This window comes from Jaculus jaculus, chromosome 21, assembly GCF_020740685.1.
Source record: "Jaculus jaculus isolate mJacJac1 chromosome 21, mJacJac1.mat.Y.cur, whole genome shotgun sequence".
Classification (NCBI taxonomy): domain Eukaryota; kingdom Metazoa; phylum Chordata; class Mammalia; order Rodentia; family Dipodidae; genus Jaculus; species Jaculus jaculus.
Genome location: NC_059122.1, coordinates 10,382,801 through 10,409,322, shown reverse-complemented (window position 1 = coordinate 10,409,322; position 26,522 = coordinate 10,382,801). Strand labels below are relative to the sequence as shown.

General features: G+C 48.3%; 1 protein-coding gene across 4 annotated transcripts in view; it reads right to left on the bottom strand.

Moving 5' to 3' along the window:
- Positions 1-26,522, bottom strand: part of Dab1 (DAB adaptor protein 1) — a 1,267,233-nt gene that overhangs the window by 69,451 nt on the left and 1,171,260 nt on the right. For all 4 annotated transcript variants that reach the window (XM_045139320.1, XM_045139318.1, XM_045139319.1 and 1 more), the window contains 3 exons: positions 2,628-2,759; positions 1,848-1,967; positions 1,151-1,189 (listed from right to left, as the gene is read on the bottom strand). In XM_045139320.1, the coding sequence (XP_044995255.1) occupies positions 1,151-1,189; positions 1,848-1,967; positions 2,628-2,759 (291 nt within the window). The remainder of the gene's footprint in view (positions 1-1,150; positions 1,190-1,847; positions 1,968-2,627; positions 2,760-26,522) is intronic.

Here is a 26,522-nt window from a genome sequence, read left to right as displayed (position 1 = left end):
TTTCTTTTTCTTTTTTTTTTTTTTGGCTTTTGAGGTAGGGTCTCACTGTAGCCCAGGCTGACCTGGAATTCACTATGGAGTCTCAGGGTGGCCTCGAACTCACGGTGATCCTCCTACCTCTGCCTCCCGAGTGCTGGGATTCAAGGCGTGCGCCACCACACCCGGCTTAGTTGGAGGTTTTTTTTTTTTTTTTTTTTGTATTGCTGTTCAAAAAATTAAGATATTTTTTGGTCCCCTCTCTTTCCCCTTAGGAATAAACATGGAAGAGAAAGGGCACCTCTTCACTGTTATTTGCATCTTTATTTGTGTGGACTTGTACCAGAGAGACGCCATCTGTACCTGCTCAGGGCTGTGAACCAGAAAGGCCCAGTCCTGACAGATAGGGTACAACTCACTCTCCCTGGCCTCAAAACAGCCCCTGTTGGCCTAAGCCAGGTAATCAGAGGGTCAGGCTACAGCAGTGGTGGGTGAAGGCCACATGGAGTTCTCAAAACCCCCTTTGGGTATGTGCTCAAATGTCATGAAAATGGGGCTGGAGAGATGGCTCAGCGGTTAAGCGCTTGCCTGTGAAGCCTGAGGACACCGGTTCGAGGCTTGATTCCCCAGGACCCACGTTAACCAGATGCACAAGGGGGCGCACGCACCTGGAGTTCATTTGTAGTGGCTGGAGGCCCTGGTGCGCCCATTCTCTCTCTCTCTATCTGCCTCTTTCTCTCTCTTTCATTCTCAAATAAATAAATAAAAATAAATAAAAAAAATTTTTTTTAATGTCATGAAAATGTCACTTCCCAGCTCTGATCTGTCACTCAGAGAAGACACCTCATGATCTACCTTCTCCTATAAAGCAATTAACGTCCAGGAGGCTCTTAAAACACAATCAGCTCTGGGGTCAAAGTTTCAGAGGTGGTGGAGGCAGGTGCCAGAAGAGAGAAGTAGGGGTCTCCCGACCCCATGGCACGGGTGCAGGCCAAGTTTCTAGTAGCATTTATGGGAATTCACTCATGCAGACACTGGCAGCTCAGGGCCGCAGAAATCATCAACCAACTCAAGGAGCCAACGTTTCAGGTTTCTGTCAAAAAAAAAACCACCGGTTTCGCCCTCGGCCCAGAGCCACGGCTGCATGCAAAGCTCGACTTGGCTCGGGAGTTACCTGGTACACGGGGTCTTCAACGTCCTCTTCCAAAATTGTCTACCGTGGCAGGGAGGGGCGACAGGGAGGGAGGAAGCAAAGGGCGTGAAGGGAGAGAGGTGAGATTCTGTTCAGAAATCGCAGGACAGTAGATAGAGAAGCCGGCTTGGCTCAGGATAGACTGCGGGGCCGGGCAGGGCCGAAGACAGAGCAACTGGCCACGTCTGCAGCTGTCCCCCCGCACCCCGAGTGCCTCTGCCAACAAGACGGGGAACAACTGTCCCGACTGGCCTTTCGTCTTCCTTCCCTGGACTCAAGATTTCCCTTCCTCTGATATAGCTGGAGTTTTTGAGAACGACCGATCGCTTCTAGCTGCCTGTTTTGGGTGCTGTGTAATCTACACAGGAACCTTCCATCTTTTTACTTATTTATTATTTTTTTATATTTCAAGCTTTTCAAGGTAGGGTCTCGCTCTGGCCCAGGCCGACCTGGAATTCACTCTGTAGTCTCAGGGTGGCCTCGAACTCAGGGCGATCCTCCTGCCTCTGCCTCCCCGAGTGCTGGGATTCCAGGCGCGTGCCACTGCGCCCCGGCTAGAAACTTTCATCTTGGTTTATTTCTTTTAGGCAGCGATCTCCCCCCACCCCCGTCCCGCAAACCCCAGTGCGTTGATCTGACCCCCACGCTCCCCAGCGCCAGGACGGAGTCTCGGGAGTACCTGGTACACAGCCTGTTCACACTGTTTGTCTTTCTGAGCCTTCTTCTCTAATTCTTCTCGTTGCTTCAATTCATAAATGAGTTGAAAGAGATCTCTCAGATCCAGAATAACAGGCTCAGCCTGTAGCGAAACCGACACAGACATTAGTCAAGGAATGCTACCATTTTTGTTTTTTTTGTTTTTTTTTTTTGGTTTGGTTTTTGTGGCTGGAACCCGCAGCCCTTCTCCTATTAAACTGAAAGCATTCCATCCTTAATTAATTCTACCTTGTTTATATTGGTTTAGCAAATTGCATCTAGGCTAAAGTTCATTTCTTCAACTAATTATATTTGCAAATTCATAATAATCCTAAGCACAAAAAAAAAAAAGGCGCCGCTCTTATTTATTAGTAATTTCGAACACAATAAAATTAGGGTAGGCCAACATGCAAAACCGCAATTTGTTTTCTCTTATTTTCTTTTTTAAATGAGGCTGCAAACACAAGGAATCTTATTTGTTTACATGCCTCTATCTAGCTTAATCAGAAAGGAAAATAATTAGTCATTAGGAAACATGCATTAGGGGGAAGAAAAGATAAAATGGAACGGGTCTGGCCACTGTTTCTTAGCTTCAAAGCTGTGTATCTTGTCTAGGTAGGACTGGGCATGGGCAGGGGTTAGCAATGCCATCACTTGGTCACACGTCACAGTGGGCCCCGGAAACTCAGCAGTGATGGGGCTGCCCCCCACCCAAAGCTACCAGAAAAAAAATAAAAACCCACCCTCCTTCGATAGGACTTACCGCCTGGGCTGTCTTTATGGCCACGAATCTGTGGTCTCCTTCCTTCCCACAAACGTATCCAAAGGCCCGGTGATCTGTGATGTCCTTGGCGATGTAGGAAATTTCGTGGACGGCATGGTGATGCTGTAGTGCCTGGGAGGGACAAGAGAAGGAACGCGTGTCAGGGGACTCACGCTTGGAGCCGCAAGGTCCAGGGCTTTCAGAAAGCCATTTGGGGTCCAGCTGGAAGGAAAAAAAAAAAAAGAACTGTGCCTGCCCTTGAGAACCGGGGATTCCCCTTTGTAGTCTCAACACTGTGTGGCCAGAGGGCTGCTGCGATGGCTCCTATGTCCGTGGACATCTGGGGAGGAGGTTTCACACAGCTTGCCCGAGATTCCCAGTCTAATCAGCCCGTGTTTAGCACACGATGTGGTCCAGTTCGTGGCTTCTGTATGTGGCAGGAGGGGATGACCCTGGATCCCCGAGGGAGGGCCGTCACCCTCACAGTCCCATAGCTTTGCAAGGTGACGGCACTTGCTAGCGGACCGTGTTGCGGAAGAAACAGCTTGCTCTATATTGTTCAAAGTCTCCATCTGGGCAGGGGTGGGAGTGAGGGAGGAGGCATATATTTCCCTTGGGGTTCTTTTTTTTTTAAATAATTTGTTTATTTTTATTTATTTATTTGAAAGCGACAGATAGAGAGAGAGAGAGAGAGAATGGGCACAGCAGGGCCTCCAGCCACTGCAAATGAACTCCAGACACATGCGCCCCCTTGTGCATCTGGCTAACGTGGGTCCTGGGGAATCGAGCCTCAAACCAGGGTCCTTAGGCTTCAGAGGCAAGCGCTTAACCAGTAAGCCATCTCTCTAGCCCTAACTCTCTCTCTTTTTTTAAACATTTTTTTTTGTTTATTTTTATTTATTTATTTGAAAGCGATGGAGAGAGAGAGAGAAAGAGGCAGAGAGAGAGAGAGAGAGAATGGGCACGCTAGGGCCTCCAGCCACTGCAAACGAACTCCAGACACATATGCCACCTTGTGCATTTGGCTAACATGGGTCCTGGGGAATCGAGCCTCAAACTGGGGTCCTTAGGCTTCATAGGCAAGCACTTAACTGCTAAGCCATCTCTCCAGCCCCTCTTTTTTTATTTGCAAGGAGGGAGAAAGAGAGAAGAGAGAGAATGGGCACACCAGAGCTTCTAGCCACTGCAAACAAACTCCAGACGCATGTGACACGTTATGAATCTGGCTTATGTGGGTCCTGGGGAATTGAACCTGGGTCCTTTGGCTTTGCAGCAAGTGCCTTAACGGCTAAGCCATCCCTCCAGCCCATCCCTGAGGGATCTTAATGCCTTGGGTCTGTCAGCAATGTCTCTTCTTTGTGCGTGCTCAAGTCTTCTTTCTCTTTCAATGGCCCCATGAAGTAGAAAGCATGGTTTTGAACCAGCCCTGTCCTGCAGGACTCTTCCTCCTTGGTATTTCCATGGAACCCTGGGGTTACTATTGTAGGAATGCTCTGGAAACTCACTCCAACACCAGAATGAGTGAAAGCAGAGGAGCTGATTAACCTGCGGTGTGTGTGTCGGGGGGGGGGGGGGAGGTCAAGGAGCTTGAGATCGCCCTCCAAAGAAGTTTTGAGCCCCAAGCTGAGATTTTATTTCCATTTTATAGTTTCCATAGCCGAGGGGAGGGGGAAGTGACCAGACAAGATGGGACACTTTGCATATCAATCACTTCTGCAGTCGGGCCACCCGAACAACGGACTCCATTTTACTTGGTTATAGCCTAAACTCTCTTTCCTTTTTATCCGTCCCTTTGAGCCCTTTCCGGAGAGTCCCTTCTTTGGGATTTTTCCATCTGCTGACAAAGATAAGTTTTAGCTCCTCGGCAATGAGCTCTTAGAGTAACTCAGAGAATCGGTTCGACTTTTTAGCTTCTTTTCTACCACGTCACTGAAACTCCCCATGGATTCCTCCCAGTGGAGTCTGACTTATTTGCCTGACTTAGGTCTGTCTTTCCCAGCAGGTTCTGTCCACTTTATCCCTGCCTAATAGTGCTTAAAATTATATACATATGTATATATAGTTAGTTTCAAGTAGAGAGAGAGACAGAGTGGGCATGCCAGGGCCTCCAGCACTGTAAAAGGTGCATGTGCCACCTTGTGCATCTGGCTTTACGTCAGTCCTGGGGAATCGAACCTGGGTCCTTTGGCTTCTCAGGCAAGTGCCTTCACTGCTAAGCCATCTCTCCAGCTAGGTTCTTCTTTTTATTTTTATTTATTTATTTTGGTTTTCCGGGATAGGGTCTCACTTTAGTTCAGGCTGACCTGGAATTCACTATGTAGTCTCACTATGACCTCAAACTCACGGTGATCCTCCTACCTCTGCCTCCCGAGAGCTGGGATTAAAAGGCGTGCGCCGCCATGCCTGACTTTTTTTTTTTAAACTGAAGTAAATTAGGATCGGTAATCTGAGAATCTTTTTGAAACTGACCTTTATGTTTTTAATATCTGAGCTTCAACAATGTTCGCCATTCCCATGACGATGGGCTTGTTGTGGTTGTTTTTCTATAATAAGCCTACATAGGCCATCTTCACAAAACACCCTCCTGTAATGACTTTCAGATGCAGACCCGATGTTGGTGGCCTGTCCAAAGGACTTTCCTTATACTGGGTCTTGAATTCCAGTCAACGTGTCAAGACAAAGCCACCACTATGTCCCTCTGGTCCTTAGTTTTATTCTCGGTAAATGGGAGTCATATTATAGTCCGTGAAAAGATTCCTAACTTATAAAATCTTGCCTTTCCAGGAACAGGCAAATTATAACCATTGTAAAAATGAGAGAGAAATATCATTATTCCTAATAAATGTATGCATTTCTTTCATGCATGCAAATGGAATGAAGTTTAGTTTGGAATTTTATCTGCTTATTGCTGTGATGCTCCTTGGCTGATATCTGAGCAATGAGGTTATGATTAAAACAGTCCCAGAAGGAAAGGTGAATAAATTTAATACACTTTTCTGGTAGACAAAACACTTCCCATTACTGAGTCGCAGAAGGGTGGGAAAGTTGTGTGCAGCAAGGTCAAGTTTGTCATGAACATATCAGGACTGACGAGGGAAGGTCTCTCCAGGGACCTGTCTCTCTCTGTCCCTTACTCTATTAGGGTCTCCTGGTTCAGTGGGCTTCAGGCTCTTATGATGGTCATGATACCACAGGGCTAGAGGAGTGACCTTCCCAAGCGTCCTTCCCTTAGCCCATCAGTCTTGCCCGGCTTTTGACCTTATGGAACATCTGCTGTCCTGGAACATTCTGCCTTGTTTTCACTCGCCAGGGGTGGGGCGGTGACATCCATTCATCTCGCTCACAACCCTTATCCCCCCCCTCCTCCTGCCTCCTGCCATGTCCGAATGCCCACTGCACTCCCTGGACAGCACGGGCACTCCCAAACCTACCCCCTCGCTCTCTGTCCAGACATCCTCACCCCTCCAGGCACCGAGTCCATCTAAGTGGATTTTGGCATGAGTAAAGAAGAAACGGCTGCTCGCCAAACAACCGGGAACTGCGTCTTTTGGTTTCATTAGGAGGACGTATGTAGCCGGTGGAGGAAAAGGCGTTCAAAGAGTGGCTGCTTTTTCCTGGTGTGAGTGATGCAAAATTGATGCGATTTATATTCACACAATATGAGGCATTGATTTGTAAGCTGTTGTGAGCTAGAATGGATCACAGCAGAGGAAAAAGAGAGACAAAGACATTCTTTTCCTTTTTAATGTTTTTTAAACGTTATTTATTTGAGAGAGACAGAGAGAGGGAGGGAGGGAGGGAGGTAGAGAATAGGCATGCCAGGGTCTTCAGACACTGCCAACGAACTCCAGACCCATGTGCCACTTTGTACATTTGGCTTACGTGGGTTCTGGGGAATTGAACCTGGGTCCTTGGCTTTGCAAGCAAATGCCTTAGCCACTAAGCCATCTCTCCAGCCCAAAGACACTCCTCTCCCTTTCCTGAAAAAGTATTTCTCTTTCTCTGAATAACGTGGAGGATTTTATCCAAGTTTTGTATTACATCAAAGTTTGATGAGAGTGTCTTGTTGACTACCAAGTGGACGGAATACTGCTCTCAAATTAAACTGTGATTAGGCGCGGTCTTGGTGGAAGGATACTTGGAGGTGACCATGCACTGGTAAAATATGACCCATCACACAAGATAGTAGATGGAGATATTTTTTTAATTTTGTTTTATTTATTTGAGAGTGACAGACAGAGAGAGAAAGAGGCACAATAGATAGAGAGAGAATGGGTGCGCCAGGGCCTCCAGTTGCATGTGCCACCTTGTGTATCTGGCTTACATGGGTCCTGGGAATCGAACCTGGGTCCTTTGGCTTTGCAGGCAAACACATTAACCGCTAAGCCATCCCTCCAGCCCTGTATTTTTATTTTTATTTTTGAGGCTGGTCTGGAACTCACCCTGTAGTCCCAGGCTGACCTCAAGCTCATGGTCATCCTCCTCCCTCAAGTGCTGGGATTAGAGACGTGTGCAACCAAACCCCTGGAGATGCTTTAATGTATGTGGGAAATCCTCATTAAGTGTTTTAAAATCAAAGCATTTTAAATGCTTGACGGCACCTAATATCATACTGCACACACAAGGTGCTTAAAAATATTTGCAACATTATCTTTTCCTAGAGTTATTTTTTTTTAAATTTTTATTTATTTATTTATTTGAGAGTGACAGACACAGAGAGAAAGACAGGTAGAGGGAGAGAGAGAGAATGGGTGCTCCAGGGCTTCCAGCCTCTGCAAACGAACTCCAGACGCGTGCGCCCCCTTGTGCATCTGGCTAACGTGGGACCTGGGGAACCGAGCCTTGAACCGGGGTCCTTAGGCTTCACAGGCAAGCGCTTAACCGCTAAGCCATCTCTCCAGCCCTGGAGTTAGTTTTATGACATGCTAAAAATGATCGCTCTATGTCTCGTTCATTTGCAAACTAACCGACAGTGAGGGAATCTGTCTCCACTTTTCCCCCTGACCTTCGCTGTGCAGACATACACAGACCCTAGGAAGTACAAGACATTAGAATCCGGCTAATCCCACACTTGTATTGTCACGTTCATCTGAGCAACGCAGAGCGTCGCTGTGCAAATGCTTGCTCACTGAGCCTCGAAATTGTCCCTGGTCTCCAAGTAGATTTTATCAGCACAATCAAAGATACTTGGAGCCTGAAGGAGACTTAGACATTACCTAGTTGGACTCTGAGTTTTATTCACAGAGCGACGGAGGGCCAGAAAGGATTGCAGAATCAGTACTTAAACCTGAGACTCATCTTCCCTCTTCAGGATGACGAAACGCTGAGGACTGACAAGAATTGGGTTTTCCTCCCTTAGACCCCCCGCTTCCTCATCCAATAACAAAAAGAAGACCCTGATGAGCTGGGATGAGGAAGCAACAGCAAGGAAGAAGTGGTTAAGAGAGGAAATGGAGGGGCTGGAGAGATGGCTTAGCGGTTAAGGCATTTGCATGCAAAGCCAAAGGACCCAGGTTCGATTCCTCAGGACCCACGTTAGCCAGATGCACAAGGGGGCGCCTGCGTCTGGAGTTTGTTTGCAGTGGCTGGAGCCTCTGAGCGCCCATTTTTTTCTCTCTTTCTGTCTCAAATAAATAAAATATATATATTTTAAAAGCGAGAGGAGATGGAGGCTAGCTGGGATTTGGGCAAGGGTATGGGATCAGGGAGTGTTGTAAATCAGCGGGTGTCGGGGAATGAATGGTGCTGGGGTCTCAAAGGACAGCTCCTGAGAGTCACTCGCTCCCACACCAGACGGTCCTGACTCTGCGTGGTACCCACCGAGCAGACACGGCCTGAAATGGCAAAAGGATGCTGCTGTCGACCATGGGAGAGAAGGATCAAGGGCCACGGCAGACTGCTCTGGAATCCGCCCTAGTGGGCTGGGGTGGAAGGGAGGTGTGGAGAAAAGATACTTTCTAGTTACCTCTGCTCCGCATTTCTTGTTGGAAATAGTAACTGCCTCGGAGAGACTCACTGCAGATACTCACGGCCAGAAACTAAAGCTGGTGACCGGTCATAAACACGGCGCTTTCCGCCCCGTCTTAGTCCCGACTGACTCCCGCTCTGTCCCCTGTGAACATCAGGGACCCCACACTACAAAGAACCTCCTCGCTCTGGCCCGGGCTGACCTGGAATTCACCATGCAGTCTCAGGGTGGCCTCGAACTCACGATGGTGCTCCTACCTCGGCCTCCCGAGCGCTGGGATCCAAGGCAGGCGCCACCACACCTGGCTGTCTCTGGCCCCCTGGGGAGCTGCTCCCCATTTTTTTAGGTTTTGTATCACTGCTCCCCCGATTTTGTTTGCTGATCCCTTCCTCCGCTTAACTAGGTCACACCTGCCCTTCAAAGGCTAACCCAGCCCTTGCTCATCCCGGGAGCCTTCCCTACCCCCCTTTCCCCACACCTACACCCCTACATTGTATTCCTCCCACGTATGCACTTTCTTCCCACGTACACAGCTGTCCACACCACCATAAATACAGTTCACACCACATAAATATAGGGAGGGTCTCTTACGTTCCATGTCTCGCGTCGTGTGCTGCGTCTTTACAGATAATGCAAGCATGGACCCTTCCTCGGGGGTCTCAGAAAATAGGCAGGCAAAGAACCGTACCGCGCAATACGACAAGACCCATGTTAAAGGTACGTGATGGAGGCCAAGGGGCAGGATGGGAGGTGGGACATCAGGAAGGAGGAAAGAAGAGGTTGTGATTTTTGAACCAAGGGACGTTCCCCCCACCCTGATCAGAAAAGCGAGAGGGAACCGCAGTATGTAGCGGGCACCTTGGTCCCAAGCACAGGACGTTGTGGGGACATTTGTGCATGTTTTCTCTCTACGTTACGGACGGCCAGGCCTAGTGGGGTGGAGAGATTGCCTAGTGGTTAAGGTGCTTGCCTTCGGGGAAAGATTCACAGCTGCCTCTTCTTTGCCTTAGCCCGGTTCCTACCTCAAAGCAGTGATGCGTGATGAGTTTTTTTTTTAAATAATTTATTTTTATTTATTTATTTGACAGAGAGAGAGAGAGAGAGAGAGAGAGAGAGAGAGAAAGAATGTACGCGCCAGGGCCTCCAGCCACTGAAAATGAACTGCAGACATGTGCACCTCCTTGTGCATCTGGCTAACGTGGGTCCTGGGGAATCGAACCTGGGTCCTTTGGCTTTGCAGGCAAACGCCTTAACCGCTAAGCCATCTCCCCGGCCCGAGTTTTGAGAGAGAGAAGAGAGGCAGGGAGAAAAGAAGGAGAGAGGAGTGTGTGCCAAGTCAGCTTCTGCAGGTGCTGTCCTTAGGTGCTTGATAAGTGTTCATTGACTGAACCGACCGGGTTAATTCACGACATTTCACGTGGTACTTGTTCCATGAGCAGAGGGATTCTTACATCACTGAGTCTTTATTTTTCCCTTTGCATTTCCATGAGCCACATTTACCAATGTTTAAATGAAGTATCAAATTGTTTGGAGGGTTACTGTCTGACAGGATAAATTACAGAGAAGACTTAATTTGTACTACGGTTCAATACAGCCAATTAAATACAGTATGGATTAGAAAGCCACCCAGCGCAGGCTTTACCATTAGCTATTTTTAAGGAATAAATTCTACCCCGTTTAGCCCCCACGCGATCATTGTGTGGATGCGCGGATGACATTGCCGCTCCGAGGCAATGCTGTTCCCAGGAAAGATAACCACCGGCATTCAAGTGAGTTAACAAAACAGAAACTACAACAAGATAGCAGATTAAGTAGAGAGACACAGAATAAAAATAGATACACATCATGTTGTGCAATTACAGTACTTAAAACCTCACAAGACAAAGGGCAGTCTGGGCTCATTATAAAGGCCTTTTTCTTTTCTCTAGCATATTTTTGGATGCATTCATTACATTATAGTGCCAATGAGGCCGGGAGGCAACCTCTGTACCAGCCCCCCGCCCAGGGCACCTCATCAAGTGCTAAATGGAGCAGGTCGGAGGGAACCGTTCCCCAGTTGGCATCCTGGAAGCTTCCAGAAGGATTTTTTTCTTTTTCTCAAGGACAAGAGCAATTCTCCAAATCCAGCCTGGGCTCTCACTGCTGATGCCAGGGCATGACTTGGGAGCCACAGGGAACCAAGGGCAGCTCCTCCGCCTGGCAAATGTAGTGCCTTGGCACCACCTTCACTTTCTCGGGCGGCCTTTCCACTCTATGGAATATGAACAACCCCAAAAGCTACAGGAAATAACCAACCGATTCAAACCTGCCTTCCTGGGCTACGGATTGATATACGGAGCATAGGGTTTATGAGAGCATCTCTCTCGTGGAGCTCTTGGGAGGGTCCACAAGGTGGTCTACACCCAGGGCTTGGAACATGTAAAGCGCTGGCTTCCCGTTAGCCGAGGGAGTTCAACTTCTCTGGAGGGCCAGCTGACTGTGGGCTTCAAAGTCTTAAAACCGTGTGCAAAGTGACCCTCTGACTTCTCTGGTAGGGATTTAATTATCCAGAAATAATGGAACTTGCAGAGAAAAGATTGGGACACAAGATATTCCCTACGGTGCTACAAGCACAGTGAAAAATTAGAAATGTCTAAAATGTTGAGCAGTCGCGGACTGATAGGATAAAATTCCTTTTTTTAAAAAAATATTTTTTGTTCATTTTTTATTTATTTATTTGAGAGTGACAGACAGAGAGAAAGATAGATAGAGGGAGAGAGAGAGAATGGGCGCGCCAGGGCTTCCAGCCTCTGCAAACGAACTCCAGACGCGTGCGCCCCCTTGTGCATCTGGCTAACGTGGGACCTGGGGAACCGAGCCTCGAACCGGGGTCCTTAGGCTTCACAGGAAAGCGCTTAACCGCTAAGCCATCTCTCCAGCCCAATTTTTTTTTTTTTTAAAAAATACCTCAGTGAAACAGTATGTGGTATGGCAAGAATCATCTTGTAGGTAGTTTTGCTGGAGTGGGGGGGAAATGTGCAACATCACGTTGAGTCAGAGAACACGATGAAACATTATCTGTTCACTGTGAGTCTGTCTTTGCAAACAGACAAGGATGTCTATTTATACGTGCGGCAGAACTCTGGAGGTGCCATCAGCAGCTGTGAGTCTTGGGGACCCCGTACCGATTCCCTCGCCACATCCCAACCAGCCACAACCGAGCCTTCAAACGTCTCGTTTCCCCAAAGGGCTCAGCTGGGAAGGGGGCATTTAGCCAGCCTGACTCTTCCCCCTGCACCAGCCCAGCCCACACCTCTGCGTATGTCCCAAGGTCCAGCTCTCGCGGGGCATTTCTCCCTCCCCCAAGGGTGACACGTATATAAGACCTCCCTCCATCCGGGACTCGGTTCTCACGTTCCTCCGTGTATTCTCCATCTGAGGTCTCAATCCTTTCCTGGCTCTCTCGCTGTTTTGCTCTCTCTCTCTACATGTACTGGCTCTTCTCTCTCTCTCTCTCTCTCTCTCCCTTCTATTTATTCTCTCCTTTCGCATGTTCTCTCTCTCTCTCTGCTTTTCTTTCCTTACTCTTTCTCTGCTTTTCAGTCCAAATCTGGTGCTATTTCTCCTGATTGCTTTCTACCTGCTTTGGCTATTTTTTTTTAATTTTTATTTATTTATTTATTTGAGAGCGACAGAAACAGAGAGAAAGACAGACAGAGGGAGAGAGAGAGAATGGGCGCGCCAGGGCCTCCAGCCACTGCAAACGAACTCCAGACGCGTGCGCCCCCTTGTGCATCTGGCTGACGTGGGACCTGGGGAACCGAGCCTCGAACCGGGGTCCTTAGGCTTCACAGGCAAGCGCTTAACCGCTAAGCCATCTCTCCAGCCCTGCTTTGGCTATTTTACCCAAGGTTTCCAGAAGTTCCTATACACCTGCCCACAGACCCCAGTGGCCCCTTGGCCATCTCTCCAAACACCACCTATGGTTTCTCCAGGCCCTTTCTCCTTCTCCGACAAAACCGTACTACTCTCCTGCTGATCTGCTCCGTCTTCTCCCCCCACCAGGGCCTTCTGGGTCCTCTCACGGACACAAAATACACTTTCCTACCCCAAGGAAACTGTTTCCTAGAGCCACTACTCCGATCCCAACAGCAGCAACCTCACATGGTTTCTCACTTGAGTGATGGAATTACTGCGGAGTTTTAAATACGACTCTGTGACTATTCCTACAAACTGCTGCTAGGATAAATATTTTATACGTTAGGCGAGATAGAATGCCTTTTTTTTTGCCAGGCACGGTGGCGCACGCCTTTCATGCCAGCACTCGGGAGGCGGAGGTAGGAGGGTCGCCGTGAGTTCGAGGCCACCCTGAGACTCCATAGTGAATTCCAGGTCAGCCTGGGCTAGAGTGAGACCCTACCTCAAAAACAAAACAAACAAACAAAAAAAAGATATAATGCTTTTCTTTCTTACCTGAATTTAACACACCATGGCAGGTGCCCATTTATACCAGCCATCCAAGAGCCCATTCAGCCTTCCCCATCCTCATCTCCCACGACCAATATCAGCTCCTGAATATCGTTTCTGTTCTCCATTCCTCACATTCTCTCCCACCAGCGGCCGGGGCATGTTGCCGCTGTCACTGGTGTAGTCTAGGGTGAGAGCTCAGTCTCTCCTGACACGCTGCTCTCTGCTCTGAACATCACACCACAGGGCGATGAGACAGAGAAAAGAAAAACCTATAAAATGTTGTCAAGGCTTTAAATCCAGCACTTAAAGAATAAACACATCCAAAATACCAAAAACTGGGCTCGAGAGATGGCTTAGCGGTTAAGCGCTTGCCTGTGAAGCCTAAGGACCCTGGTTCGAGGCTCGCTTCCCCAGGACCTACGTTAGCCAGATGCACAAGGGGGCGCACGCGCCTGGAGTTCGTTTGCAGGGGCTGGAGGCCCTGGAGCACCCATTCTCTCTCTCTCAAATAAATAAAATAAAAATTAAATTAAAAAAAAAAACATCAAAAACTTCTTTCCCAGCAGGGCATGATGGAGCACGCCTTTAATCCCAGCACTTGGGAGGCAGAGGCAGGAAGATTGCCGAGAGTTCTAGGCCACCCGGAGACTCCACAGGGAATTCCAGGTCAGCCTGAGCCAGAGTGAGACCCTGCCTTGAAAAACAAAAAACAAAAACAAACAACAAAAGCTTCTTTCCTGTTAGCGTTAGGATTAAGACCAAAATCCAAGCCAGGGCTTGAAAACCCCAACTGTGTGACTGAACCACTGCCTCTCTCTCTATGGTTTACCACAAATGCCACCTCGGCTGTTTTCCTGTCTCTCAAGGGCTCCATCTGCACCAGAAGCTCAACTCCTCTTTCCATTCCAACTTCAGTACAGGCGCCTCTCACTGGAGCTTCCCGAATTTTCCAGCAGAGCCCAAGATCCTGGGGTAGCCCTAGCCCCCCCTCAGCTTCAGGATGTCCCATTGGAGTGGATGGGCGGGAATTTCTCAGTTTGTCATTGTGTGTACGAGACCTCATCCATCAATATTTACCTCTATCATGTGAGACAGCTCCAGGAAGGTCACAACCACATTTTTCCACCCACCTTCCTTATTCATCAAAATCAGTGTCTTACACCACTAAGGATTCAGTGCTTGCATAGAGTTTCACGGACTTACATTTTCGCATCTTAGCCATTCCAAGTATATAATTCTGTGGCATCAAGCATATTCACTTCATATTCACATTCATACTCATCCACCTGCAGAAGTTTTCATCTTTCCAAACTGGTATTACGCAGTGAGAAGTTACTCTATAGCACAACCGCCCCCTCCCGGCTGCTGGTCATGGCCGTTCTATTCTCTGCCTTTATGAATCCGTATTCATCAACACATATTTTTACACATATTTTTATTCAGTTATTTATTTGACAGATACATAGATAGAGAGGCAGATAGAGAAAAAGAGTGGGCGCGCCAGGGCCTCCAGCCACTGCAGACGAACTCCAGACGCGTGCGCCACCTTGTGCATCTGGCTAACGTGGGTCCTGGAGAGTCGAACGTGGGTCCTTTGGCTTTGCAGGCAAGTGCCTTAACCACTAAGCCATCTCTCCAGCCCCATCAACATATATTTTTAGATGGATGGCTAAAATGGATGGATATGTAGGAAGGCCCTGGAGGTCCATGTCTGTCTGTGGCCTCCTTCCAGCCCAGTAAGCCCTTTCGCTATTTCTGTACACTTCACTCTCCTCAGCGACTAAAATGAGGTGGTGGGATTCGATAAGTCCTGCCCTTTTCAGCCTTCAGCATTTCTTTAGTCTTTTGTAAATTTCCTAATGCGACAACAGCTTTGACAGACATCTTCTTAGCAGCTCTGTAATCATGTTATAAACACGCGGATCTTAGGGCTGGAGAGATGGCTTAGCAGTTGAGGCGTTTGCCTGTGAAGCCAAAGGACCCAGGTTGGATTCCTCAGGACCCCCGTTAATCCAGGTGGGCAAGCTCGTTTGCGCCCATTCTCTCTCACTCTTTCTCTTTCTCTCTCTTGCTCTCAAATAAAACCATTTTTATTTTTTAAAAAGGAAGTAGTTCAAATAAAACATGCAGGTCTGGAAAGATGGGCATGAAGTCCTTGCCCAAAAGCAAGGAGATGAGTTAGCTAACCAGAAGAGCCCTCCAGACCTGAGACTGTGCTAGAAGCTGCCTGTGCAGGTAAAGTGGGACCACGTGTGCTTCACCATTGAGCACTCCCCAAGGCTGCACCGAAGCAGATTTCTGCTCGGAAGTGAGGACCACCTTCCACAAGGAAGCTGGCCAGGACATCCATTTCCTAACAGCAAGGTTCACGCAAAGTCCCAGGTCCCGTGAGCAGCACCGTGGCTACCGCGTGGCCACAGCCACGAGAGATTGGCTTGGAAACTAGTCACCTGCCCAAGTGGCTCAAGGGACCCGAGCTTCCTTCAGGTCTCACTGACACTCAAATGTATGTCTGGCTTACCATCAGAGTCATGCTGGAATTGGAATTTTGACATAATTTCAGGTAGAAATGAGGACAAAGCAAGTATATAAATACACTGATATTAAAAAGCTAGATAGCAAGTGAAACAGAGATGAGACATGGGTAGTTTTAAAAACTCAGAAATAATCCTATGATTTGAAATTTGAATTGGAAATATCAATAGGAACTTAAAAAATATATATATATATTCCTGGGTTGGAGAGATGGCTTAGTGGTTAAGGCGTTTGCCTACAAAGCCAAAGGACACAGGTTCAGTTCCCCAGGACCCAGGTAAGCCAGATGAACAAGGGGGCACACGCATCTGGCGTTCGTTTGTAGTGGCTGGAGGCCCTGGAGCACCCATTCTCTCTCTCTCAACTAAATGAATATGTAAGTACAATGATTGAGATGGGGAGGTAATATGATGGAGAATGGAATTTCAAAGGGGAAAGTGCGGGGGGGGGGGAGGTAGAGTATTACCATGGGATATTTTTTATAATGATGGAAAATGTTAATAAAAATTGTGAAAAGAAAAAAAAATATGTTCCTAACACTGTTTGCTGAATGGCCCTAAAAGCAGTGAAACCCTATTGGTTCTGAACACATCTCATTTAGCTATTTATGAACCAGCTATTTTTTTAAAGCATTTCATTTTATGTATTTATGAGAGAGAGAGAGAGAAAGAGGCAGACACAGAGAGAAAGAGAGAATAGACAAGCCAGGGTTTCCAGCCACTGCAAACCACCTCCAAACACATGCACCACCTTGCACATCTGGCTTATGCGAGTCCCGGGGAATTGAACCAGGGTCCTCAGGCTTCGCAGGCAAGTGCCTTAAGTGCGAGGCCATCTCTCCAGCCCGACCCAGCTACTTATTTAACTGTTGATCTCCTAAACTATGTAGAGTTGGGGAAGGCAAAATATCGGCAAAGCTACATTTTAGAATTATCCTTTCAAGTTCCTTGTTCGCATGAACGTTTTCGTGACAGTAAGTCGGATGACAGACTTAGTTGTACGTAGTCCTCTCCCTCTCCAAGCCTTGAGACAGGAGGGGAAAGCGAGGCACTTCAGACGTCACTGAAACTAGGCCTCAGAAAGAGGCCTTTTTCCTGTCACCTGAGCGGCCCCGGAACACCAGAGGCTTGTAAGAAGACAGACTGGGCTGGGAGAAGTGCGTGACAAGCAATACGTATCAGCCACACACTTTTGACACTCAGGGTACAAGGACCCAAGCTTCCTTTTCGGTAGATGAGAATATTCGTGTTCAGAGAATCCCTGCGCCTAAGGGCTGCGCTAGGGATTTCGGATGCACAGCGCCCATTTCTCTCACTCACCCTATAAACTTACAAACTATTTCCCTTACTTTCACGTCCAGCTAACTGAGGCCCAGAAGGTTATGTAATTTGGCCCAGGACACATAGCTGACGGAATAAGGCCCAGATTTCTGCCAGGCAGGCTGGCTCTTGAATCCAGGCACCTCTGAGCCCCAAAATTCATGTTTTTTTTTTTTAATGTTTATTTATTTTGAGAGAGAGAGAGAGAGAGAGAGAGAGAGAGAGAGAGAGAGAGAACTGGCGCTCCAAGGCCTCACCCACTACAGCTGAACCCCAGACACTTGCGCCACCTAGTGGGCGTGTGCGACCTTGCGCTTGCCTCACCTTTGTGCATCTGGCTCACGTGGGATCTGGAGAGTCAAACATGGGTCCTTAGGCTTTGCAGGCAAGTGCTTTCACCACTAAGCCATGTCTCCAGCCCAAATTCCTGCTTTAAAAATATATGTATCTGTTTATTTACTTATTTATGTATCTTATTTACTTTTCTTTTAAAGAGAAGGGGGTGAGGGAGGTAGACTATGGGTATGCTCGGGTCTCTTGCCAACTGCAAATGAACTCGGGACACATGTTCCATTTTGTGCACCTGGCTTTGTTGTGCTTACTGGGGAGTTGAACCCAGACCAACAGGCTTTGCAAGCAAACACCTTTAACTACTGAGCCATTTCTGTAACCCCAGAATTCAGTTGTGAACATACTTTAACGGCCTATTTTTCATTGTCTTAAAATTCTGATTTTTATTTCTATTTCTTTCTGCATGAGGAACCCCAATGAGCATGTAGGTGTTCAGTAATGTGACCAAGGGTTTCAACATTTTAGCTCATCCTGTAAAACGACTGTAGCAAGACAGTAAATGAGGATGGTTGGATGGTAATGAAACAGCACGTTTTGCCACAAGTCACTGCAGAAATGAGGTTATTCTACTTAACGGGAAATTACTTTTCTTATGTTGTTAACCAGTTCGAAATTAACCTCTGCCTTGGTTGCAGGGAAGCATTGCACGCAAGACAGAAACTTGCAAAAAAATAAATAAATAAATAAAGCGAACTGATTACAATACAGCCAGAGGGGAATAAAAAGATCAGAGTGAGAAGCTACATATACATCCAACTCCTGAGGTCTTCACTTAGGAAGTGAGGTGCGGGGCAGTGATGGGTGTGGGGGGAAAACAGTACCACTTAAGGTGCATGTGACTAAGACCCTAGGGTGCCCCCTCGTGAAGGTATGAGTTTGTGGGGACACAGGTCAGAGCCTCAAATTGCAAACCTGCCATGAGTCATTTCTGTCGCCTAGGAGACATTGCCAGCTTCTCTGACCGTGAGTTTTATCATCTACCACTTCACCGAATGGAGGCAAAGGTTAATTTAAAAACATTCTGGGGCTGGAGAGATGGCTTAGCGGTTAAGCGCTTGCCTGTGAAGCCTAAGGACCCCGGTTCGAGGCTCGGTTCCCCAGGTCCCACGTTAGCCAGATGCACAAGGGGGCGCACGCGGCTGGAGTTCGTTTGCAGAGGCTGGAAGCCCTGGCGCGCCCATTCTCTCTCCCTCCCTCTGTCTGTCTTTCTCTCTGTGTCTGTCGCTCTCAAATAAAAATAAAAAAAAAAAATTAAAAACATTCTGTAGAACTTGCTGGTCTTTAGCGGGGCACGCGGGCGGTAGTGAACAGTGGCAGCCGCTGTTCCTCATGCACGTTGCATTATGTTCCACCATTATGTCCCAACCCTTAGGACGGGATCTTACCTACAAGCAGTCCTACAAGCATGCTTGCTCAAGCTGACGTCATACCGGGGCCAGGATGGACCCTAACCCAATGCCACTGGTGTCCTTACACAAAAGGGGAACAGCATAAAGACACAGGTAGAGAGAGAAGGTGGCAGACATCACAGTGATGTGTCTACAAACCAAAGAATGACCACCAAGACTCACAGCTCGGGAAGGATGGAACCTATAAACGCTGGTCTGAGGCTCTGGGCATATGGAACAATGCTTCCTTGTTGTTTCAGCTGCCAAGTAGGTCTCGCTTTGCCAGCGACCTTCAAGTATTACTACCTTAATATTTTAAACTTTTTTATATTTTATATTTATTTATTTGACAGAAAAAGAAGGAGAGAAAGAGAGAAAGAGAGAGAGAGAGGGAGAGATTGGGTGCGCCAGGACTTCCAGCCACTGTAAATGAACTCCAAACGCGTGCGCCCCCCGTTGTGCATCTGGCTAACGTGGGTCCTGGGGAATCGAACCTGGATCCTCTGGCTTTGCAGGCAAATGCCTTAACTGCTAAGCCATCCCTGTAGCCCAGGTCTCTTAATTTTATCTCTAGGCTTCTTTGTTGTTTTTTGTTTGTTTGTTTCGAGGTAGGGTCTCACTGTAGCCCAGGTTGACCTGGAATTCACTATGTAGTCTTAGGCTGGCCTTGAACTCACAGTGATTCTCCTTCCTCTGCCTCCCAAATGCTGGGATTAAAGGAGTGCACCACCACGCCCTGCTAGGTCTCTTTCCTTAAGAACTTTGCCAAGGTCACGAGAGAGAGATGGCTTAGCGGTTAAGGCGTTTGCCTGCAAAGCCAAAGGACCCAGGTTCTACTCCCCAGGACCCACATAAGCCAGATGCACAAGGGGGCGCACGCGTCTGGAGTTTGTTTGCGGTGGCTACAGGCCCTGGCGTGCCCATTCTCTCTCTGTCTCTCTTCTCAATCTCTCTCTCTACTTGCAAGTAAATTAAAATTAAAATTAAAAAACATTGCCAGGATGACGGTAGTGAAGCAATTGGCACTGAGCTGACCCTTGGGTACCTGGCCCACCCCCGGCGTCCTTGGTGAGCTGCCTTCAGTAAACTGAAGAGGTAGGGCCTTCCAGTGGAATGGCAAACCAAGTTAATAGTTTTCCTATTCCTGCCAGACTTTGCTACCGACGAGGAAAGCTTGGAGAGGACAGTAACCCAGTGCAGCTTACAGCGGTAGCTATCCAATTATTTCCCATTTAGCGCCGCGGAGTATCCCCCAAATGCACCACAATCCACCGAGGTGGAGGGGCTGATCTCTGGGAGCACGAGGATCAATTGTTTCTCTTACACTGATTGGCCCCATGATTTGTCAGGCCGTTTGCCTCGGAAAATGAACCAACCGTCAGTGAAAGAAATTAGCACAAAACAGCTCCGTCTTTGTCTTCTTCTTCTTCGGAAAGGCACCGGGCACAATCACCCAGCCATCTCTTTCAGACCACCTTAGGGTCTTACAGGCAAGACGGACGTGAGTTCATAAATGCTTCTCTGCTAATGGGGAAACCGGGGCTCAGACGAGGGAAACCGACTTGCCCAGTCGATTTTCAATCAATAGTGGAGTTCAGAGATGGGGCTGAGAGGCAGAGCGGTACCAAGCTTCGTGCCCTTTGGCAGCTCTCCTAGCTCTTTCCAGCTGCACCCCTTCTTGTCACCCCCGTTACTTCTTCTTGGCTTAATTTCCATCTCGGGGTAGGACAGCTGTGCCCAAATGAGGGCAGATATAAGGAGGTCACAGAACTGAACGCAGCAAGTACTAATGTGCCTCCCATGGGTCCCATGACCCCTTTCTAGTAACTGGATATCTGATCTAGAAACTGCCCGGTGGGCACTGGGAATGGTGTTGGGGAAGCAGACCAGTGCTGGCAAGACCATCATATTATTATTTTTTAAAATATTTAATTTATTTATTACAGAGAAAGAGACAGAGAGAGAAAGAGAGGAAGAGAGAGAGAAAGAGGGAGACAAAGAGGGAATGGGCATGCCAGGGCCTCCAGCCACTGCATATGAACTCCAGACACATGTGCCCCCTTGTGCATCTGGCCTACGTGGGTGCTGGGGAGTCGAACCCGGGTCCTTAGGCTTTGCAGGCAAATGCCTTAACCGCTAAGCCATTTCCCCAGTTCCCAAGACCATCATGTTTTGCACAGCTGAAAGAGGGAGGTCACCACCACATGCCTTGGTTAACGTTGTTGCCAAGTTCTATTCCCCACCTTCCTAGCACAGAGCACAGCCTGTATTTCCCCCCTGGTGTGTCCGGTTCCTTGGTCAACACTAGACTCTTCCATTACACTGAGGAGACCCGGAGAGTCAGCCCAGGCCAGTCTCTGCCTCTGTATTGCATCTCTAGCACCCAGCAGCGTTTGACACTTCTGGGTGGGGAGGTCATAATGGTATGTTGCTAAATAGATGAATACTGAGCTTATACCATAATAAAGGTATCAATGGGGAGGTGTGAAATGACAATATTAGGAACTGACGAGGTAAATTTTTTAAAAAAATTTTGTTCATTTATTTATTTATTTGAGAGAGACAGAGAGAGAGAGGGAGAGAGACAGAGAATGGGCGCGCCAAGGCCTCCAGTCACTGCAAAGGAACTCCAGACTTGTGCGCCCCCTTGTGCATCTGGCTAATGTGGGACCTGGGGAACCGAGCCTCGAACCGGGGTCCTTAGGCTTCACAGGCAAGCACTTAACTGCTAAGCCATCTCTCCAGCCCTTATAAAGTATTTTTATTTTATTTATTTATTTGTGTGTGTGTGCGTGAGAGAGAGAGAGAGAGAGAGGAAGAAAGACAGAGGGAGAGAGAGAATGGGCGCTCCAGGGCCTCCAGCCACTGTAAATGAACTCCAGACACGTGCGCCACCTTATACATCTGGCTTACGTGGGTCCTGGGGAATCGAACCTGGGTCCTTTGGCTTTGCAGGCAAGTGCCTTAACCACTAAGCCATCACTCCAGCTATTTTTTTTTCCCCCAAGGGGGGTTGGCTTCTAAATGTATTTTATACTTAACTGTCTTTGGAGGTCACAGGGTGTGAGGCGAGAACAGTTTTAAGTGAGAGGAGAAGGGAAGAATTTGGGTGCAATAACGCTGAGATTGGTTGGTGTCATCCTGAGGACCAGTTCCCCCATCCCCCACTACTTCCTAAGGATTTTAGTTTGATGGTGTCGTAACTCTCTTGAACTATCAGAAATGGACACCAGGGAATTTCTCCTGAAGTCCACTTCCTTGACCTTCGTCTCTCTGTGTGTGTGTGTGTGTGTGTGTGTGTGTGTGTGTGTGACCACGATGGATCACACCACTGGGCTACTTACTCTCTCACTCCTGTCCCTCGTTCTCAGATCACACCAGGAGAGCTGGAGACCTTAGATGCTGAGCTAATTGGCTGCCAGGAGGTTCTGCGAATTTTGTTCCAAAACTTAACAGACAGTGAAGTGAAAGTATTTGGCCGAAGCCCGTCTGCACATGCAAAGGAAGGTCCCTCACCCTCACGCCGAGCGTGCACCTGCCAAGTCACGTGTGCTCTGCAGCCTCCTGATCCTTGACGGTCCTTGCTTCTGACCCATAGGTGACTTCCTGTTAAGAGCCCCCCCCCCACCCCCGGCCTTTTTAAAAATTCCCTAAAATTTAAAAAAATTTTTTTAAATTTATTTATTTGAGAGCGACAGACACAGAGAGAAAGACAGAGAGAGGGAGAGAGAGAGAATGGGCGCGCCAGGTCCTCCAGCCTCTGCAAACGAACTCCAGACGTGTGCGCCCCCTTGTGCATCTGGCTAACGTGGGACCTGGGGAACCGAGCCTCGAACTGGGGTCCTTAGGCTTCACAGGCAAGCGCTTAACCACTATGCCATCTCTCCAGCCCCCTTAAAATTTTTTATTTACTAGAGAGAGATACAGAGATAGAGATAGATAGATAGATAGATAGAGAGAGAGAGAGAGAGAGAGATAGAGAGAGAGAGAGAGAGTGCCAGGGCCATCAGCAGCTGCAAACGAACTCCAAGCACATGCGCCCCCTTGTGCATCTGTCTTACGTGGATCCTGGGGAACTGAACCTGGGTCCTTCGGCTCTGCCGGCAAGCGCCTTAAGCACTAAGCTCTTGCCTTTTGGCTGTAGCTTTTCGTATTGACTACAACGTGCTAGAAATCAGCCTCTCGTTCACATTGAGCTGACCCAGTTGGCTCCAGAAAAGCACCTGTCACTCTGTACCGAGTTCACCCGTGATGTCTGGGACCCGAGATTCTCCACCTGTTACGCTAGTGCACGGGAGGCTGAGGAGAGATGACCGGTGGGGGTTCAAAGCCAGCCCAGGCTACATGGTGAGTACAGCGAGAAAGAGGGAGACCCGCTCTCAAAGAATCAAAGAAAGAGGCAAAGTCGTACAACATGGGCTTCCACAGGGAACAGGGGCGGGCCAGACACTCGGCCCTTTGTTTTGACGGCAGCCTTCTTGGTTTCCAGAGGTGCCAGTGGAGTCTCCCCGACCCATCTAGGTTTGTACAGATGCCAACAGCACCCCCCGCCACCATTCCCCAGTTACCTGGCTTTGCGTGCCACTTGCTTCCTTAGAGATGAACATCTACGAGATCACCTACGTAAAGCGCCCACCTTGAACGGCTGCGGACCGCAGGGACTCAACGTGTGCTTATTTTTATTTTATTGCTTGGGTTTTTCGAGGTAGGGTCTCCCTCTAGCCCAGGCGGACCTGGAACTCACGATGTAGTCTCAGGCTGGCCTCGAACTCACGGCGATCCTCCTACCTCTGCCTCCCGAGTGCTGGGATGAGAGGCGTGCGCCATCGCGCCCGGCTCCACGTGTGTTTATTATCATCGAGGAGAACGGCATTGGACGGTGGGCGGGAAACAGCGTGCATCAACGCATGGATGTGAGGGGAGGGTTCTGGGGTACTACGGAGGTGAGCATCTCCAGAAGGGGTTTGGAAATGTTCGGCTTCAACACAAATGAGAGAGAGAGAGAGAGCGCCTCCAGGGCCAGGATGAGCATGCGTACACACGCAACGCGCTACGTCCGTGAAAGCAAAGCTCTCAGAGATGCGCAGCTGTCCCCCTGCGGGGAGGAGGAATGTGTCCCCCTCAAACAGACCCAGCGTTCACGGAGTGCAGGTGTTCTCCCTCCTGAGCCCCCTCCCAAGCCCTGGAAGCATCAGTAGGTGACAGGTGGGACCCTTCACCCGGCCTTGTGTACTTCAGAGTCCTCGGCGTTTCCAGATCCACGGAACGCACCAATTTTCTAGCGTCAACCTCTTTGCTCAAAAGCTTACATCCCCTCGCCGCGCTCAGAGCTCTGCTCTCTGCAGAGCCCAAAATAAAAACACTCAAGTCCAATAATAGATACCTCTTCAGCAAGAGATATATTTAAACTCCCCATCACAAGCAAGGGAACGTGGAGAAAAAATTAAATCCAGCGAAAGAATTGAGTGCCCTGGAAATATCTGCCGTAAAAAATGAAGCCTGTCTGTCTTCTTTTTTATTTTCTTTTAGTTTTTATTTATGAAAGAGAGAGAGAGAACTGGCATGCCAGAGCCTCTAGCCACTGCAAATGCACCCCAGATGCGTGTTCCACCTTGTGTGCACATGTCACCTTGTGCGTCAGGCTTATTTGGGTACTGGGGAGTTGAACCTGGGTCCTTAAGGCTTTGTAGGCAAACACCTTAACTGCTAAGCCATCTCTACAGCCAGTCTATCTGTTTTCTGCTCCACATCCCTGTGTCCTGAAAGCTTACCTCTAACTGGGTCTTATCAGAGCCTCAGGGGCTGGCAAACTCAGATCAAAGGTTATCTCCCTCACCTCACCCATCAACACAGATCAACTCCTTCCCTTCAGTAAGTTCCTGTCATATCACCTTTTGTGGACTTTGTAAGCTTCCCATGATTGTCTAAATCTAATGTGCTCATGTGTTTGTGTCTTTACTGTCTGCCTGTCTTACTCCATCTATAACAATTTACACACAGTAGCAGACCAAAATGTTACTTGTTCAATAAATGACCCCCCCCCCCCATCCAGCCAGTAGGCCACAGCTCAAAGCCCTTCCCCAAACCAGGATGAGCATCTCTTTTTCTAGTTCCTAACCCCTTATCACTTTGCATGATGATTTTTCTTAGCAGGCCTAATGGGACATTTTATCAGCACACACAGTGCTCAGGTGCTAAAAAAAGTGGTGGTGTACAGGCAGATTCATATGCAGACGCATAAGTAATGAGTGAATGGTAGTATTCTTCTTAAATGTAGAAATTCAAGTGTAAAAACACCGCTGATGCCGGGCGTGGTGGCGCACGCCTTTAGTCCCAGCGCTCGGGAGGCAGAGGTACTTAGGATCGCCGTGAGTTCGAGGCCACCCTGAGACTCCATAGTGAATTCCAGGTCAGCCTGGACCAGAGTGAGACCCTACCTTGAAAAACAAAACAAGGAAAAAAATAACAACAACAACAACAAAAACACTGCTGATGTCCCATGCCCTGGAAAATTTACAATATTCAGACAAGCAAAGTCGACTACCAAATGGAAACAACCTCTTCAATAGCAAAGGCTCACTTTCCATTCAAGCTACGTACAAGCCTGAGTCGACACAAGCCTTCGTGCGAGACCACGCATCCATCCCAGGTTGAGAGGCACTTGCCCGTTTCTGCGCCCACAGCCTCACAGTAGTCCAGCTGGGCACCGCAGCCGGTGCCCGTGTGCCTAGGTCCCTGTCGCTGCAGTTTATAGTTCAGATGTGGCCATGTGGCATCCAGCCGGGGGAGCTAGAAACACAGTGGAGACCTGGCCACAGGGGAGGCAGTAATTCTGTTTCATCTGGAGACCAGAGAGCTAGCAGCAGTCAGGGGGACACCAGGACCTCTGTGTATGACAGATGTCCCGATGTGTTACCCAAGCCACCTTCAGTGTCAATTCACCATTGTCTTACTTACTTGACTTGAGAAGAGGGGGTGCAGTTAGGGCGAGTGAGCCCCTGAAGTTACAGAAGCGCTTGCTAGAAATCAAAGGTGATCTGACTTCTTATCTCTTGCCTAGTTCCCCTAGACCTGTTTTTCTACAAACAGCCAGGACCCCTCCAAGGAGAGAGGTCTTTCATAGGATTTAATCATTATGGTTGGTCAAGTTTAGTCCCTGGAACTTGGTGCCAGGGCTAACCTCTTCCTGAGACAGCCCCTAGCCCTAACCAACGAGCTGTTCCTAGGGTTCAACTGAGCCGAAAGACAGCCCACCCCCATAAGGTCATAAAATATCTTTTCAAGAGGAGGGCAGGCTCTCTGACCACTTGGGAACTTCCAGCTGTGGGTGAGTTTTTCTCTCAGCTGGGTCAAGCCCAGCCTAGAGGGTGCCCCCCAGCCCTGACTCTCTGCATGGGCTCTTTGATCTCCTCCAGCTCCCCACATGGCAGGAGCTCCTTGAACATTGCTTTTTCTTTCCATGTTTTCTTTTCCAGACGCTCCACGTGGGATCTCTAGCCATGGGGGTGACTTTCCCTGGCTCTGTACTCCCCTCAGTAAACATAATAATTTAATAATTATCCTTCTTGGTCTTTTTTTTTTATTCAATTTTCTGATGAAAATTAGAAATGAACCTAGGGTGTGGGGTTCAAGGACTTTCCTGGACCCCTAGCACCCTGTTACAGACTAATCACCAGTTGGAACACACACACACACACACACACACACACACACACACACACTGAATGCAACTTCATTGTATTGATGTAACTGTAACTTAAGGTAGAAAGAAAATTCCCAGTTTTCTTACTCTACTAAAGGTAAGTATAGCTTCTCTCAGGTTCTTTTTTTAAAATTTTTATAAGCATTTTCCATGATTATAAAAAAAATCCCATGGTAATTCCCT